This window comes from Pseudoliparis swirei, chromosome 20, assembly GCF_029220125.1.
Source record: "Pseudoliparis swirei isolate HS2019 ecotype Mariana Trench chromosome 20, NWPU_hadal_v1, whole genome shotgun sequence".
Classification (NCBI taxonomy): Eukaryota; Metazoa; Chordata; class Actinopteri; order Perciformes; family Liparidae; genus Pseudoliparis; species Pseudoliparis swirei.
The window spans coordinates 11358323-11375218 of NC_079407.1; the positions used below are offsets into that span (position 1 = coordinate 11358323).

The 16896-nt window shown below is 42.5% G+C and overlaps 1 protein-coding gene across 2 annotated transcripts in view; it reads left to right on the plus strand.

The window, feature by feature from the left end:
* The window catches only part of LOC130210409 (sodium/calcium exchanger 2-like), a 173342-nt gene that overhangs the window by 84731 nt on the left and 71715 nt on the right, over positions 1-16896 (plus strand). Inside the window, exon 3 of one of the 2 annotated variants that reach the window (XM_056440679.1) lies at positions 12401-12463. Coding sequence is in view for 1 of the 2 variants with exons in the window: in XM_056440682.1 (XP_056296657.1) it covers positions 3475-3570 (96 nt within the window). In the remaining variant the exon portion in view is untranslated. Of the gene's footprint in view, positions 1-3457; positions 3571-12400; positions 12464-16896 lie in introns of those variants that run through there. The other variant, XM_056440682.1, reaches the window with a different exon arrangement.

The following is a 16896-nucleotide window of genomic DNA, read 5'->3' on the forward strand; positions in this document are numbered from 1 at the left end:
ACATAGAGAGAATAATTTTCTCTGGCCCTCTCCCAAATTTGCAGACAGACGAATTGTATAGCCGAATGTCGTCTTTCAAGCCCAGCGAGACAACTGGAAGACTTTCTGGGAAAACCTGATCTGATGAGGAGACGGCATTCATCCCACGCTGGACGGAGCGCTCATTCATTTCTGAATATGACCAAGTTGATCACCGGACCCAGGGTTCAGATCAGGAACCGGGAGCAGAGTTGTAGTTTAACACCTCTCTGCTCTTCCATTCCTTGACTTTAGAGTAGAGACTGTGTCTTCAATTAAATAAATCAAAAGTAAGCAGAAGAGGAGTCGTACACAACCTTATACAAGTTAACACAATTATTTCAGCAGTGCAACAAAATAGGTCTATTAAATGTGGTCTCCTAAATATTCGATCTCAGTCATGTAAAGCTGTGTTACTGAATGATTTAATATCAGATAATCACATTGATTTATGTTGCCTAACTGAAACCTGGCTGAGCCATGAAGAATATGTCTGCCTGAATGAATCGACTCTCCAAGTCATATTAATACTCACATTCCTCGAGGCACCGTCGAGGAGGTGGAGTACAGCCATCTTTGAATCGAGCCTATTAATTAATCCTCAACCAAAATTACACTACACCTCATTTGAAAGCCTTGTTCTTAGTCTTCACATCCAACCTGGAAAACACTACAGCCAATTCGATTTGTGATTCTGTACCGCCACCAGGTCCATATTCAGAGTTTATATCTGAATTCTCAGAATTTATATCAAGTTTGGTTCTTAAAACCGATAAAGTTATTATTGTTGGAGATTTTAATATCCATGTGGATGTTGATAATGATTGCCTTAGTGCTGCATTCATCTCCTTGTTGGACTCGATTGGCTTCTGTCAGAGAGTACAGAAACCCACTCACAGCTTTGGCCACACGCTTGATCTTGTTCTTACTTATGGCGTTGACATTGAGCATTTGAACGCCTTCCCACAGAATCCTCTTCTGTCAGACCACAATCTCATAACTTTTGAATTTAAAGTACCGGAGTGTACCCAGTTAGTCAAAAGTTTCTACACTAGATGTCTAACGGATAGTGCTGTAGCTAAATTTAAAGCGATTCCTTCTGTATTTGATTCGATACTCAATATAACAGAGGACTCCTGGTCTAACTTTAGTCCGTCCCAGATTGATCATCTTGTTGACAGTGCCATAGGCTCTCTGAGAATGACACTCTCTGAAGAAGAAGACAGTGAGGAAGAGGAGGTTTGCTCCTGGTATAACCCTCAGACCCGCAAACTGAAGCAAACGTCATTTAAAGCTTGAACCATATATGCAAACGTCAACTAATCTCAAGAATCCCGCTTAGTTTGGCGAGATAGTCTTAAAACATATAAGAAGGCCCTCCGTAATGCCAGAGCAGCCTATTACTCATCAGTAATAGAACAAAATATAAACAACCCCAGGTTTCTCTTCAGCACTGTAGCCAGGCTGACAGAGAGTCACAGCTCTGTGGAGCCGAGCATTCCTATAAACCTTAGTGGTAATGACTTTATGAACTTCTTTAATGAAAAGATTTTAACTATTAGGGACAAGATTAATAATCTCTTGCCCATAACCAGTGCCAATCTGTTCTCAAGTGGAATGGCCTTGGAAACCGCTGTATGCCCTGGTGTATATTTGGAGGATTTTCTCCTATCAACCGTGACCAATTATTTTCAACGGTTTCTACTTGAAACCGTCTACCTGTCTCTTGGACCCCATCCTTAATTGGCGGCTTCTATTAGATATTATCAATGTGTCTCTGCTAACAGGCCACGTATTCCTTCAAGGTGGCTGTTATTAAACCTCTCCTGAAGAAGCCCACTCTGGATCCAGAGGTATTGGCTAACTACAGACCGATCTCTAACCTCCTTCCTCTCCAAGATCCTTGAGAAAGTGGTCGCAAATCAGTTGTTTTCTACATCATAATAGTTTATTTGAGAAATTTCAATCAGGATTTAGAAAACACCACAGCACCGAGACGGCACTGGTGAAAATTACAAATGACCTCTTAATGGCAGCAGATAAAGGACTCCTCTCTGTCCTGGTCTTGTTAGACCTTAGTGCTGCATTCGACACCATTGACCATGACATCCTGTTACAGAGACTGGAGCAGTCGATTGGCATTTCAGGCACGGCACTAATTTGGTTTAAATCCTATTTATCAGATCGATCTCAGTTTGTATTTGCCTAAACGATAACCACCAACGTTAATCACGGAGTTCCACAAGGTTCTGTGCTTGGACCAATTTTATTTACCTTATACATGCTTCCTTTGGGCAATATTATCAGGAAACACTCCATAAACTTTCATTGTTATGCAGATGACACTCAACTATATTTATCGATAAAACCAGAGGAGAGCAACCAACTCTGTAAAATTCAAGCATGTCTTAAAGACATAAAACATGGATGACCTGCAACTTTGATGTTAAACTCAGACAAAACCAAGTAATTTTAATCGGCCCTGAGCACCTCAGAGATCAATTATCTGGTGATGTGGATTCATTGCCCTGGCATCCAACACCACTGTAAAGAATCTTGGCGTTATCTTTGATCGACTTGTCCTTTAACTCCCGTAAAGCAAATCTCAAGGACTGCATTCTTTCATCTACGTAATATTTCAAAATCAGGCACATCTTGTCTCAAAAGATGCAGAAAAATTGGTTCACGTTGCTCATTCGAGACTGGATTACTGCAACTCCTTATTATCAGGCTGCTCTAATAAATCTCTTAGGTCCCTCCAGTTGATCCAGAATGCTGCAGCTCGTGTTCTCACTAAAACTAAGCAAAGAGATCACATCACTCCTGCACTAGCTGCTCTGCACTGGCTCCCAGTAAAATCAAGAATCACTTTTAAAATTCTTCTTAACCTACAAAGCCTTGATTGGTGATGCTCCATCATATCTTGAGGAGCTTGTCGTACCATATTGCCCCACTAGAGAGCTTCACGCACTAAATGCGGGTCTACTTGTAGTTCCTAGAGTCTTAAAAGTAGAATGGGAGCCAGAGCCTTTAGTTATCAAGCTCCTCTTTATGGAACCAGCTTCCAATTCAGTCCGGGAGGCAGACACAGTCACCTCGTTAAGAGTAGACTTAAGACCTTCCTCTTGACAGAGTTATAGTTAGGGCTGAATCAGGTTTGCCCTGGTCCAGCCCCTTGATATGCTGCTATAGGCTTATAGCTTTTCTCTCCTTAAGGATGAATTTTCATCTCTCAATCACACGTTACTACTCTGCTTTCTCCCGAAGTCCTTTTGACTTCGCGTCTCATGGGGGATCGGACCCTATGAGACGGCATAATCCTATCTGCCTGATGGATCGTCTGGGTCGTGAACACTGTCCTGTTGAGACTCCGCCCACCTCCTCCCCACCGCCATCTGCCTGATGGATCGAATATGCCTACTATGAACTATTCATACACTCTGTCATATTCATTGAATGTATTTTAACTCTAAATCTGTCCTTCTGTACACATTACATCTATTGCATCTGTCCATCCTAGGAGAGGGATCCTCCTCTGTTGCTCTCCTCCAGGTTTCTTCCTTTTTCCCCCTGAAGGGTTATTTGGGAGTTTTTCCTGGTCCGATGTGAGGTTTTGGGGCAGGGATGTCTATGTGTACAGATTGTAAAGCACTCCGAGACAAATTTGTAATTTGTGAAATTGGGCTATACAAATAAACTGAATTGAATTGAATTGAATCTCTCTCTCTCTTTTTTTTTTTTTTTCATCTTCGCTCTTTTTTTCCTCTTAGTCTCTTCTGCACTCATTTCTCTCTCCGTCCTCTCTCTGGAATATCATTCTCCTGTTTTCTTTGACAGCGAAGTGGCGATGTGATGGTGTGGGGGAAGCGAAGCAGCTGCAGATTTAACCGCATCCAGCTCAGCTCCCCTGGCTTCCTCCTCCTCCTCCTCCTCTTCCTCCTCTTGTCTCTGCCTGCAGCTCCAGTGCTCCATCTCACCCGTTAAATCACGTTATGAATGTGCGCAGAAAAGACGGGAAAACATATAACATCTGCCGTCTCCTTCATCGGGAAATGAGACGGATCGTTATGAGGGAGGTCGATAAACCTCTCGTGGGCGAGCCAGTTTGAATTAATGACAGTGAACAAATTAATGCAAAATTCAGAAGTTTTAAAATGAATCCGTATCAAAGACGTGAACTTTGACTCAAGAAGTCTGGCCCACATCTGGCCTCTACACAAAGGGGCCTTTTTTTCTTTTTGTGTGATTAATTGCACTTTAATGTGTAAATGTTTACCAGGAAACTCAGATTCACGCACTTCACTCAAAGGGAAGTCAATAGCATGGCTTTCAGTAGCTATACAACACTTTACCTCAGCTGCTCTGGGTCAATAACATCCTGCTTGTTGGTCCTCACAGCACAATCCATGCAAACCTTTTATTTAGATAGAGTTAAGTTGCAACGCTTGCCAGTATGAATAGTTTTAATGCAAACATATTCCCAGGCGAGTATTGTTAATCCTCCCAGTGTTTTACAGGCCTTTCAGTTAGGAAGAAATGAACAGTAGAGGGATGGGCCTCTTCAGAAAACACACACAGAGAGAAAATGACATCAGTGTCAAGAGGATAAAGAGATCGGAAAATATAGAATATAGAGGTTAAAGGCACTGGGAATGTATTGACAGAACAGATAGTGAGAGGACAAAAGCCTAGAATGATGAAGAGGAAGAAGGAGGTCAGCACAACAATGGGCCGGTAGAGTGTGATTAGAAAAGAGAGAGGGAGATTGTGACTGACCGGTTTAAATGAGAGAGAAACAGAGAGAGGGAGAGACATTTACCATGAATACATAAACACCACAGAATTAGGAGGAAGAGAAAACTAAAGAGACTGATTGAAGTTGAACACAATTAGGAGGAAATGAGAGAGAGAGAGAGGTTCCCTGTTGGTGGATGAGGTTCAGTATGGTGTTCACCTCACGGGGGATTTATTGTATTTCCTGGATGAGGAAGAGGAAGGAGGACGTGGTGGGAGAGATCTGAAAGGGGAAGATAAGATTTGCGGAAGTTACAGCACTAAACTCTTCATCCCAAACCTTGTTGTCTAGTTTCATATTCAAAGATCTACACAGTAAATTCCCCGGTGTTAAAAATTCTGTGTCAAAGTATTATTATTACAACAATTACAAGAGTAAATAGCCCCCAGTTTTGAGTTAAACATGTTTGTGTAAAATTGAAGTTTTAAAGTGAAAGTGAATTGACTGTCAGAGTCATTACTACTAGAGCAAGAGTAGAACGCACAGTGTTGATGACAACGTTCACTGTTACACTGGAAAGCTCCGCCCCCTCCGTCTCCTTTCAAATTAAGTTTCATCACGCACGTTTTAATTCTAGAAAGAATTTCTCTAAATCTCTGTTTTATATCAAATGTTGATATTTCAGCAGAAGCAACATTTTAGAATATCTAAACTGTGTTAAACTTACACTTAAGCTGTTTTTGCGTCTTGAAATATCGAATTGCAGATGGCTAACGTGACCGAGTCAAAAGCTGCACCGTCAAATTAAAGAGTACATTAACACTAAGCCAGTAGTATTGTAGTATTATTTTAAGGTTTCTTCTACTTCACTCCATATCAGAGGCAAATATTCTACTTTACTCCAATACCTTTATTAAACAACTTTAGTCACTTTGCTGGTTTACATTATCAATACAAAATATGAATCTACTTATAAATCATTGTGTCATCATAGATTTCATTTAGACTTGTCTCAACATGGCCAGGCACTGGGGGAACAAAGTGGCCCGGGAGTTCCTGTCAGACCGGCCCACTCAATACACGGCGCGCTGCCCACTCAATGCATCGCACGTATCGACCAGTCAGTGCAGGCTAACTTGGAAATATATACCAATACTGTACACTTAACATTATTTTGGACAGTTACAAATTATATCATATTTGTTTTTTTTTCTAATAACATTAGGCTCCATCAATTTGCCTGGATGGACACATGGAGTGTGGCCATCAGTTGTATCAGTAGTGTTGCATTCTGGGTCATCCATGTGATGCACCTTCCTCCAGACATCTCTTCTTTTTATTCTTGAAAAAAAATCAAAGCTGGTAAAATATCTGAATTTGATATGACGGGATACATCCGTCTGAGCATCTCAGCCTCTAGTCTTGACACATGTCAAGAGGCTACGTGATAACGTTACCCCGGAAACTAAATTTAAATGTACGTTTTAACTCTGCCGGAGTGCTGGTGTTCTGGATTAGAATCAAGACAGAATATTCTAAAATTACCAAAAAGCTCTGAAAACCTGCAACATCCAAAGCATTAGTGTGAATATGCAGATCGCAATCAGTAGTGTTGCATGGTGGGTGTGGAAACCATGAGTGTGAATACAGCTCGTGAGGAGGAGTATACATGTCAGTCAGTGAAGATTGACTCGAGTATTAGAGTAAATTTAACGTGAAGCATAGAATGTAGTCGAGGCCGACGATGTCAGAGAAATTCAGAAAAAAGGAAGCAATTCTGCTGCGGCGGCTGGTCAGTTCGTTCTGTTACAGTGTGTGGTCTTGAGGACCCAAATGCTCGCTCACGCAGCAGTTTTGAAAATAAAGCAAGGACTTTATTTTCCTGATCAGCAAGGGAGAAAAAATCGACAAAGAATAAAACAAAACAAAGACTAGAGTTATTCCTTCGCCGGAGAGCAACTCGACCAAACTCAAAGTCCGTGGACTCTAATGTCATGAACATGAACATGGAGTTGATGTTCCACCTCACAGGAACCGGACTGGTGACCAGACCCAACTGACAAAGGGCCATCTGATTCGTGTCCCTTAAATCACCTGGCGCTACTCATTGGGCCGAGCATCAGCTGTGCCAAACGAGAGGGGCGTGGTGGTGGGCGGAAACTGTAGGCTCAAAAACAAAAAAACATGAAGCACGTGTACCACGATAAGAAAACAGACAGGAGGGGGAAATAAGGCAGCAGAACCCACTGGGAGCCGGACACACGGATCCTAACACAACACCGTTCTTCGCTGGGGAGCACCACCTCCATAGCCGATGACAGTGCGTGAGGGTTGTTACCTTCTACACCTGATGAGTCCTTGTGGAAGCTGCCATGACTTTCATTTTGTTGGTTTGAGAAGTTTACAAAAAATATGTTCACCATAACTGTGACAGTGGGAAGACTTTGCATTGCAAAACCCAGCACCGAAGGCTGAATGTCTCGATGGCTCACTGTAATATTTCTAATGTCTTGGACCAGACAGTGTGAGCAGCTTTAAACAGGAATTATTAAGTACAATTAAATGAAAAGTTTCTCTATAAATTGTTCCCAAACGAATCGATATCGAATTGGACCTTGAACCGATTCATGAAATGGGTGGTGTTCGGTGTCTTCCAGTTTCCCACCAGCCTCGATAGGAACACCCTCAACACGCTCGCTCGCTCTATTCCCACTGGGCTCAGTCACTCATGCCTTTGCACTATGGGGAGCGGTCCGGCTCGGGATGATTCGGCCATTCACGAACAAACCGTTCCACCGGTTTATCTCTCACTGAGTTAGGGGTTGTAGTGCAAGTGTGAAAGGGGCTTTCGCCGTGTTTGCTGTTATCCTCTCAGCACAATGAGAGAGTGAATATTTCATCAACGAATGTCTCCGTCCTTGCTCCTCAACAGGACTCGTCCAGTCCTCTGTTGTTTAATGCATGTCCATCTGGGCTCCCCAACGCCAAATCTCTTGAAGAAGTGAGCACAGAGCCGCCGGCTTGATTCCCCTGATTGGGGGCGAGTGCCTGCACTGGGAATGGCTCTCACTGTGTTCATCACGCTTTAGGTGAGACTTTTGAGCGTTCTTGACCTCCATTCCTTGCGGACAGCTTGCGTGTCAGTGTAGTTTCATTGAAGTGTTCCTCTTCCCTTCACTGGTGTGCGAAGACCAGAAGGTCTGGACGTGCATTTCATTAAAGTTCTCTCTGGAGGCCTCAGTCACGGCCCGTCCCTCTCTTTGAACTCCCTTCCCATCACTTGATGGCATAGCTGTTGACATTCACCAGCCATGGGTCAGTGCAGGGTCGCTGCGATTTATGCAGCATGAAGAAATTTCTAAAAAAACTCGATGGCCGATGGGAAAAAGAAAATAAATGAAGAGCGCCACGGTTGCCTCCTCTGTGCGTTTGCTAAGCGGGAACGTGACAGCGAGAGGGCAGTCATCACTTATCTGCAGAGCTCGGTGAATTTAGTCGAGAGCGTTTCGGCGTTTTCAGAAATGCCACTGCGACGTCTTCACGGTTGAACTATGAGCGTATCTCTGCATGTAAATGCCCATCTATCCTCCTGCCTGCCTGTCTCAATGGCAACATATCCATCTTACGCCGTTGAGAATGATGAGGCAGGCAATTCAGTGAGAGACGGTTCTGTTGTCACTTATAAAACTGAAACGTTGAAACATATTGATACTTCTTGCTGTGTTACATTTTTGGCCACGGGTCTTTTTGTGGATTTCTACACATCCCAATGGATGCTTTGGGGAATTGTAGCCACAGTATTTATTTTACAGTTTGCACTCATTCTGATTATCTTCAAATGAGTATCAAATAGTTCCAAATAGCCAGAAAGTTTTCTGAAATATATCCTCAGAAAAGCTTCTCCTCGTCTTCATCTGTGGACTTGTAGTCCTCTCCTTTGTGAACTGTTGAGAAGCTCCAGAAGAACTGCTGCATGTGCATGCAAAGTTACTCGAGGTCCAACAAAGTGCAGAGGCTGCAGCGATTTCTAATTAGTAAATGAGTGATCCTCTAACGCAGCGACAGCATTAACCCTCGCGCCCAGTGGATTTAATTGCATTGATCTTTTCATTTTACTCGTTGCTTAAAGCTATTTAGAATGTGGCAGTGAAAACCTGGAGGCAGTAAGCAGGAATTGAAATGGAAACGTGAAATAAGAGCTAAAGTCAGCCTTGTTAGACATTTTACAGCTGCTTCATTGTTTCTCAGAGCTTGTCTGGCTTACATCCGTGGTGACCAATGGTTGGCGTTAGTGCATTAATCTATTCTATTTCCATGAGCAGGTACGTCTTTCTGGAGCCTTAACTTTGGATGTAAAAATGAAGGAGAGGTTTTAGCGACAATTTATCCCTCAAAAGTAGCTGTTGTAAGGCAGAAAAATGTATTTTAGAAACTGAACTGAAGCTTCTATCTATGCTCTCGTCAAAGCTACCAGACTCAATGGACAAGAACAGATTTTACCTCTAAGAACACGCATGATTCTACCAATGCCATCGCACACAAGTAACCCACCTGACAGCTGGAGCCCCATCCCCAAGTTATTAACTTGTATTACAATTTCCTATCAGGAAATGTCGAGACTAAGGGGCTTTGTTGGCCCGGTGACCAACATTCAGACACATTTGAAAATTAGTTTTGATAGATTTTCTCCGTCTGAAAGGAGTAAATTAACCTTATTTTCAGTGCAGTGCAATGGATGTTATTTGGAGTATTTAGTTTAGCAAAACCTTGAGAAATACGTTGAGATGTGTCAGAGGGGGACACTCAGCTAAAGAGTCAGAGTAAAATAGCAAAGCGACTAGAAGCGGCTCCGAGAAAGAGATTATTCGCCGGTGAACTTGAGCCCCTCCGCTCTTGATGAATGCCTCGGCGACGTCCGTGTTGGCCTTGACGTTTAGTGCCACTGACAAGGTCACAGCTCTCCAATTACAAATGTACACACACACACACCTGAGGACCGTGAAGGACTGACGCCTTTATCCACTGCAGCGTGTAATTGGCAGCGGCTTCAAAAGCATGTGTATTTCAGACATCCAACTCACATTCCAATCAAGAGAGACAAGTGAATAATTACTAGTTAACATTTATTATAATGCATCCATGAGTTTTATTCATCAAGCGCCAATTTATTTTGGATGGTGCTGTGTTTGCCCTGAGTGGCAGCAATCTGAATCAGTACAGACAGTCCAGCCTCTTCAAGTTACATTGCATTACATTTAGCTAACGCTTTTATCCAAAGCAAATTACACCGGAGACACAAGAGAGCAATTCAGGGTTAAGAGTCTTGCTCAAGGACACATCGACTGGGTGAGCGGAGATCGAACCGCCGATCCTCTGATTGAAAGACGGACCTGTTAACCGCTGACCCACAGTCACCCTCGAGTGTTAGTGTAAAGGCAACATGAGATCGCAGTGTACATTCAGAGTTTAAAGTGTTGGTCTAACATCATTTGTGTAAATCTGGGTTTTGAGTCCAAACTAACCTGTTGTTTAAGACGGGGTTTGAATGTAATCGCTGTTCTCTCAGGAGGTCATCGCTCTGTCCATCTCCAACCCGCTGTCCCTCTAAGCCAGGGGTCGGGAACCTATGGCTCTTCCGGTGACGGCATATGGCTCCCAGACAATTTAGAGTTGAGGAAAAAAAAATCTCCGCCCGCCACCCTGTAATTTTCTCTATCGCGCCAGATTACATCAGAAGTCATTTAAGGTCCCTTTTCTTAAAGAGCACGTCTTTGTTCTTTTATTAAACTAAACAGCCGTCTGTTATTGATCGTATCTAACCAGCAGCATGTCACTCTGTCTCTATCGGGGCAAAGAAAAAGTCACCTGCACCCCCCCCCCCCCCCCCTAGCATCATGTAGCACCAGAAGTCGCATAAAAAATACTATATGGCTCTCAATGAAATATATTTGGAAATATTTGGCTTTTATGGCTCTCCCAGACAAAAAGGTTCCTGACCCCTGCTCTAAGCAGATAACGAGCTATTGATAAAGTGAAGGAGGGAGACCATCGGCCTGTCGATCGGGGTCAGGACCTCTATGGGATGGAGGACTTTGACTCTGCTTTGTTTTCTATTAAAAACAGATGTTTTCAACGCAGCCCTCGGATCTCATTGTTAATACTCCATTCATCGGTTGTTTAATGAAGCGCTAAGAAAACATCAAGGACCATCATATTTACCACATATTTGCATTCAGGCAGAAAGGCCGCTGCGGCATATAAGTAATGAATATTAATGTCTAGTTTGCAGCCGAGATATGTTGTTAACTGCAGGATGCGACAGGAAAGAGAGAAAAAATTGCATCACAAAATACGCCCCTGCATTTACATTTCAAGTTCAGCGTATGATGAAACATAAGATTGAAAGTCCTTTTCCTGTGTCCTTCGTCAGCCGGGGGCTGGATCTGCATCCTTTCCAAATGTTTAGCTGTATTTACACTTTGTCGGCGGCTTGAGGGCAACTCTGTGGTGTCAGACTCACAGATTAGAAGAGCAGCAGCTGAATGCCACGAGGGCAGACGGCCGTCTTTGGAAGGAGCAGCGGGCTCAACCCGCCTGACCGAGAGGGAGGTTTCTGAATAACTTATAAAAGATGAACTGATAACTGTTCAATCACACGTGCATGCACAAAAATAATTTATGGATGCAGGAGTTTTCTTAAATTAATAGTTATGAATTTGCATCAAACATTTGAAAGTAAGATTTAACAATTTCTATTCTGCAAAGTCTTAAGAAAACGATGTAACCCCTGACACTGGATTGCAGACTGGGTGAACATCTCCAACACAAAGCGTTATGGTCTTCTTTTTTTTGGAACTGAAAGATTCAGCCCATGTCGTCTGCCTTTCCATGGCGCTCTAAAAATAAGGGAGTGCGCTGACATGTGAAAGATGACATGACACGGGACGAGGGCCGCTGGTCTGTCACCAGGATTTCAGGACACATCCACAAAATGACATGTTTGAGAGGCCATTGTGGACACACACCGTGAGGCGGTATTTCTAAATGTGTCGGCAAAGCCTTATAAATCAATACTATAGTCCTTTTCATATGAATCCAATCCAAGCCCCGGTCCCTGCTGTCCAAACACAATGAGATCCTCAACAGGTTCCTCGTCCTTGGGGGAAGTTCCTGCGGTCGGAAAAAAAGAAGGCTTTTGTGGATCACTGAAATTGCTTTAGGTTCACCGGCTCGTGAAAGAGAGTTATCTCCGTATTAATCTCGATGTTAAACCTCTCCTCTCCACCGCATGTTGTTACGCGACTCGCTGGCGGCAAAACACTGCACACTCATTATCCGTGACCCATCTGTGAAGACGATGCTCACCTAATTAACTAGCATTCATACGAATGAAATCCGACCACTGACCCTTATCTCTCTCTCTCTCTCTCTCTCTCTCTCACACACACTTTCTTTAACCTCTCCCTTTAATTTTCTCCCTCTCGATATTCCTGTTATCTGCTTTGGTCTCCTTGTGTCTTTGAATGTGATAATCCATGCTCGATGCTTGGTGGCTCCCTCTGTTAGCTGGGACATCAGATATTCATCCTCTCTCTCTCTCTCTCTCTCTCTCTCTCTCTCTCTCTATCTATCGCTCTCTCTCTGCAGCCTGCCAGTGAGTAGGAGCTCTATGTGGATGAAGAGTTGAAGAAGGGTCATCTGGGACTAGTGGTGAGTTTGCTTTCCTTACTTTCTCTTTTCTGGTAAGAGTTCCGTCCCTCGAGAATGCCAGTTCATGGGCACAGTCACCGCCACGGAGACGAAGGCTGCAAGTAGAGATTGTGTAATGTTTAACACGGACTGTTCTAGATCAGATCCTCCTCCTCCTCCTCCTCCTTCTTACTGACTTTTGTTGTGTACCTTTTTGAAAGCCAGCAGTGGAAAAATACTGAGGACATTGATTCAAGTACTGTACTTAAAGCTTCTGTGAGGAACTTTCATCTGGTCTCTAAAATAATTGTCACAAGTAAACGAGACCATCAGTGAAATATTATTTATGCTAGATCCTGCTGCAATAAAAAATAATTAGATTTGTCTGGCACCAACTCAGACTCAAGAATAAACTGATTCGATGTTGGTGATCAAAGGTCGCTGAGACCTCACAAAACATTTTTTATATGCTAATAATGACAATTTAACACAAATATCAAAAAGGATTTAGTGATGACATTTTGAACGGAATGAAAACTGATTACTATCGCAAGTAGTAATTATAGTTGTATATGTTTTCAGAAATATGTAAATGAGGCATTTATCTTATCAGCTACCTGCTAATTTCCACATTTCCAGAACCGAAATCTGAATTTTGGATATCTCTCTCAATAAATCAAAAAAGAAATGTAAACAGCCATTAAAAAAAAAGTATTTTCCGAATAAAATGTTATATTAATCAGGCTGTGAATGATATATAAACAAAGCCCCGTTGTGTTACTGTTACTGAAGCCCGGCCGGCCATTAAATATGTGTAGTGTTAAATTCCATACATTTTGCAAGACACTTCAGGGGAATAGGGAGAGAAAATGTATTAATATATATGACCATAAAACTTCCCCAGTTGATTATTTATATTTAATAACATTAAAGCTGGGTTTCGAGTACAGGAGCAGAAGTTAACTTTGATTCACAATTAGAGCGACATTATCAAATAGTAACTTTATCCCGTCCCTGATGAACCACGCCTCCCACCCATGACACTCTGGCAGCTCTGCACAGCTCCTTCAGCCACCGGCTGATTCCTCCCCGTGTCTGAGGGAGAGGAACCACAAGTCCTTCCTTCCTGCTGCTGTCAGGCTGCACAACACACTGCAGTAGATCGCTGGAGATCCTGGCAAACTTGGCACTTTACTTTGTTTTCCCCCTGTATATTTAGTATTAGTATTTAGTTTTTAGTATTGTGTTTTGTGTTTTATATTTATTTTCATTGATGCTCTGATGTGCACTGCTGCTGTGATTTTTGAAATGTCCCCACTGTGGGATGAATAAAGGAATATCATATCATATCATCAGATCATATCTGCAAATACACAAAGGAGTAAGACAACAACTCAACATTCCACATTAAGTAACCCAGCATTGACCAGCACATAAGGAACTTAAAAACTGATGATCTTTAATATTACAACATTCATTATTCTGCATGATGAATACTTTTGTTTATAGATCACTCTGTTATCCAAATGTTTTGCAAGTAGCTTGTGTTAGCTGGCTAGCTAACATCAGTGTTCACCGTTGAGGAATCACTTTGTGAATGGGATGAGGTGTCCTACGCTTTCCCTTGTGTCTTGAAGGCATCATGTGTGCAGATCACTTTAAGCCCACCCACAGGCCACAGCTTCAGATGTTTCCCTCTAACAGCCAATCACAAAAGCAACACCAGACCTTTTTGGAATCTCCTCACACAACCTGAGACATGGGTTGTGACTCACCTCACCCGGGTAAATAATGAACTTTCTCACTATAATGGTGATGAATAGTTTTGGCTCTAAGACATTAACTGACTCCTGCTTCCCAGTAAAAAAACACTTTATCATAACCATCATTTATAAATAGTAGATTGATTATTAATTCCACTTTAGTTATTAATTACTTTAACAGATAATTACATTATAATGAATAATGACTGCTCATTCTATCATCTATTTTATGTTAACAGTTAGTTGAAGCACACATTATAATGTTTTATTCAATTAAATTCAGTTTATTTGTATAGCCCAATTTCACAAATTACTAATTTGTCTCGGAGTGCTTTACAATCTGTACACATAGACATCCCTGCCCCAAAACCTCACATCGGATCAGGAAAAACTCCCAAATAACCCTTCAGGGGGGAAAAAAGGGAAGAAACCTTCAGGAGAGCACAGAGGAGGATCCCTCTCCAGGATGGACAACATCATATTTGATATGAGACACATGCACAAAGATTCACACACAAACACATGGAGAGTCACTCGTGCACACCAGTGACCACAAGGTTAAGGGCTTAAAGGGCTGGAGCAATGCATTCGGGGTACCAGAATGGCTCATTAGTTCTGTCCCAAGGCAACCCGTCCAAGTGGTGATGAATGGGTGTTGTTGATGTGTGTGTGTGTGTGTGTGTGTACATAGGTGGGTGTGTTGTTAAAGGTACTTCATAATTCTTGTGTTCATGCTTGAGTTGCTGTCCGTATTTGGGTGGTAGAAAGGGAAAGCAGGACAAGACATGTGTACACAAGGGTGTGTGATCCTTTCCCAAAAGTGTGTGTTCGAATGTCCGGCTCTGTGTGTAGTACAAGTCAGCATTGCAGACTAACCTGCGTGCACACATTCATCAGATTAAATGAGTTTTTTTTTTTTTTTTTGATGAACCAACTTTCCATGAAGAGTATTGCACGTCACCGCTGCCTCGCGTGATCCAAACATTTCCAGTACCTCCAGAGCGTTGTGTAGTCCAAAAGTCAACACTGATGGAAATAATGATGCAATAGATTCAAGAATTCACAACATGTTTTTCGCCAATGAAATATTTGTTGAAATATTTTCACTGCAATCAAAAAGCAGCACCAACGAGGTAGATTCATTATATAAGTTGATTTTATTTTTTAAAGTTATTTATTCAAATTGAGGATTGGAGATTATTTTACTGACAAAAAGTGGAAGCCTAATGGATGAGAATTTCAGATTGGATACACACTGAATAATGTGGGACTAATATTCATTATGTCACCGGCTACTATTTAATTTTGGTGTTATGCATATCCACTAAATAATAAACCTAAACTTCTGTGTGTGTGTGTGTGTGTGTGTGTGTGTGTGTGCATGTGTGTGTGTGCGTGTGTGTGTCTATTTTTGGTCTGAATCCAACTCTCCACACCATGAGCTGCTGATGGAGCTGACAACTTATGTCAATTTGTCAGGAATCCACACAAAAATCACAGCAGGACTCAATTACCAACTCCTGATGGACCCACTACCCCCCCACACACACACACACACACACACACACACACACACACAGATAGATGCAGTAGATGGCTGGAAATCCTGGCAAACTCAGCACTTTACTCAGCACTTTACTTTATTTCCCCCCTGTATATTTAGTATTAATATGAGTATTAGTATTTAGTTTTTAGGAATTTGTTTTGTGTTTTATATCTATTTTCTTGATGCTCTGATGTGCACTGCTGCTGTGATTTTTGAAATGTCCCCACTGTGGGACGAATAAAGGAATATCATATCATCATATCATATCATACTCTTCTAACTATATCTAATGTATGGGCAGCACGGTGGCTCAGTGGTTAGCACTGTCGCCTCACAGCAAGAAGGCCCTGGGTTCGAGTCCCGGTCGTTCCAGGTCCTTCCTGTGTGGAGTTTGCATGTTCTCCTCGTGTCTGCGTGGGTTTACTCCGGGTACTCCGGTTTCCCCCACCATCATAAAGACATGCACTGCAGCCTCACCCCGGTTCGTATGGATGTGAATGAATGTTGGCGGTGGTCGGCGGGGCCGTAGGCGCTGATTGGCTGCCACGCTTCCGTCAGTCTGCCCCAGGGCAGCTGTGGCTACTGATGTAGCTTACCACCACCGGGACGACTGTGTGCATGACAACTGGACTTTGGACTCTGTAAAGCGACTTCGGGTGACTTGAGAAGCGCTATATAAAATAAATGATTATTATTATTATTATCGTCATCCGTTTCTCTTTACATTGTGTTGTTTATGGACTGATTTATTTTGTGTTGAGGATTCTTTTAGGCCTGAAATCCTAACCCTCCCCTAACTTCACATGTGCACGAGAGTGTGTTCCACTCAAACTTGAACTTGCATCCTCAGTCTATACTAGCCGAACGATCCTGCATCCTTTCCATCTCTTCTTGCATATACCCTCTCCTCTCGCTCTCTTTTTAGTTCTTCATCTCTCAAATCTGCCGTTAGGATGTATATTATGTTAAGCTGTGTGTGTGTGTGTGTGTGTGTGTATACATTAACAACGCCGTAAACAGCCTTAAATGTACCAGCCAGGCCTCATCAGAAGGATGTGTTCATGTGTTTGTGTGTGTATGCTGACATGCGTGTCGGCTGAATTTTTCTCATGAGCCAGATGCGGCATTGATAGATGTATTCATAG